The 1753-nt window shown below is 43.0% G+C and overlaps 1 protein-coding gene across 1 annotated transcript in view; it reads left to right on the top strand.

The window, feature by feature from the left end:
- The window catches only part of LOC100533315 (glutamate receptor subunit protein GluR6), a gene marked incomplete in the record, with an annotated part of 155594 nt that overhangs the window by 64330 nt on the left and 89511 nt on the right, over positions 1 to 1753 (top strand). The window contains 2 exon segments of the mRNA NM_001204613.1: positions 122 to 128; positions 131 to 141. Coding sequence (NP_001191542.1) covers positions 122 to 128; positions 131 to 141 — 18 coding nt within the window.

Genomic DNA, 1753 nt, shown 5'->3' with positions numbered 1-1753 from the left:
TTGTGTGTGTGTGTGTTGGGGTGGGGGGGGGAGTGAGGGGTGAGGTGGTTCTAGATTTCTTGTGTGTGGTTGGTGGGTGCTCTTATGTGCTTTGCTCCTTCTTTCCTATCAAACATCAATCGTCCTGATCTCTCCTCCATCTTTTTTATCTTTGTTACTCTCTTGTAACACTTCTAATTTTCGGCACTTGTATGACCTTATTGTGTTGCAAGTGCCGTAAAACTCTTAATAAAACTAAACATAGATTTCTTATGACTAAAATGCTAACCCAACCCGTCTCTCACGTCAATATTATAAAACTGTTGCATGTTTTTTCTGTTGTAGAGTGTCTTCCTCTCATTTTGGTCTACCCAATTTTCTTTCCGACCGTGACTTCTGTGCTTTCAAAACGAATTGTGTTATTCTTGAATATTTTTGGAACCCCGCTCACAAACAAAATTTATACTCAAAAGACTAGGCCAGCTTTTACTTCTACTTCTATTTGAAACGTTCAGAATAGGTGTTGTGTTGTTTGTTTACTTTAGTTTTTTTACCCCCCTCCCCCACCCACCACCTTTCGACACAAATTGGTTTATTTAGGAGGCAGGCTTCCGATCCTGCCTGTCAATGTAAATCAGAGCTGAGAGGGATACAACATCCGAGCAGAAAGACTAAAATACTCAATAAATAAAATACCTGGATACTCCTGGAGGTGTCATCTCTGACTCAGAGGTTGACGTGTAATGACCCTCCCTCTTTCACAGCCGCGAGCTCCCGTTGCACGTTCTACCATATCCAATCCAGTCCAGTCCAGTCCATGTTCTTATGTTGTCCATCCGTGAATAAAAAGAACAGTGCATAAATAAATAAATACAGTAAGAACAATAATCAACCCTCCCACTCGGGAATCGATCTTAGGTCTCTTGCGTGAGGCAGCGAAGCGTTTAACCGCTACACCACATACTCTTGTGTTCAGCAGTTTGTAGTAGAGACACAGAGACAGAGACAACATAGATGTGGGGAGCGAAGATCATCGAGTGTTTGATTGTTCTTCTCTGCTACCATTACTTCCTCTCATGCATCGGCCTAATTAGCACCAGGTGCTGACATCAAAAGGCCACATACATTACCCCGACAACATTATCGCCGGACTGTGCCAGTAACAGCTCAAGGTGGGAATAGACTCCTCACCGATTTCCCAGATAGTGCGAGCCGGTAGCGAAATACGGCGGTGGTGGTTGTAAGTATGGGAGAAGACACATGTTACATTTATTTAGCGTGACGTCACGGTGGAATGAGGTGCTTGTCAATATTTGGGTTGGGCACAAGTAGTTATTTGTCTACATTTTTGTCTGCCATGTTTTATTTTCCCTGCATCCTCCACTGCAGTAACTAAGGTGTGAAGTGGTATGTTATGATATATAATATATACTTATTAAAGTGAAGTACTATATTAGGGTGCACATTTTTAAGCGTGAAGTCCTATTTAAAGTAAAGTTGTTCCCGCATCCAATCCCGACATTGGGGATTGCCTTGTAAGTGAGACAACTTCTTGGGCTTTTGGCATATTGTGGTCGGGTGGCCAGTTGATTTCCACGCCGCCTTTACTTCCCCAACTCGAAGTCAGGCACCCATTACCCGCTGGGTGGGCAGGAGAGGGGCAGAAAAAAATCCGTGTCCGAACCGGGTCTCGAACCCGGGAAGTCCTATGTATATGGTTTATATTTTATATTTTATAGAAGAGATTTGAAGCCACAAACTAACCTAAACATAT

The sequence above is a fragment of the Aplysia californica genome, unplaced genomic scaffold (genome assembly GCF_000002075.1).
Source record: "Aplysia californica isolate F4 #8 unplaced genomic scaffold, AplCal3.0 scaffold00233, whole genome shotgun sequence".
In the NCBI taxonomy this organism is placed as follows: Eukaryota; Metazoa; Mollusca; class Gastropoda; order Aplysiida; family Aplysiidae; genus Aplysia; species Aplysia californica.
Note: the sequence above shows the minus strand (reverse complement) of the source record. Positions and strands in the feature narration are given on the sequence as shown.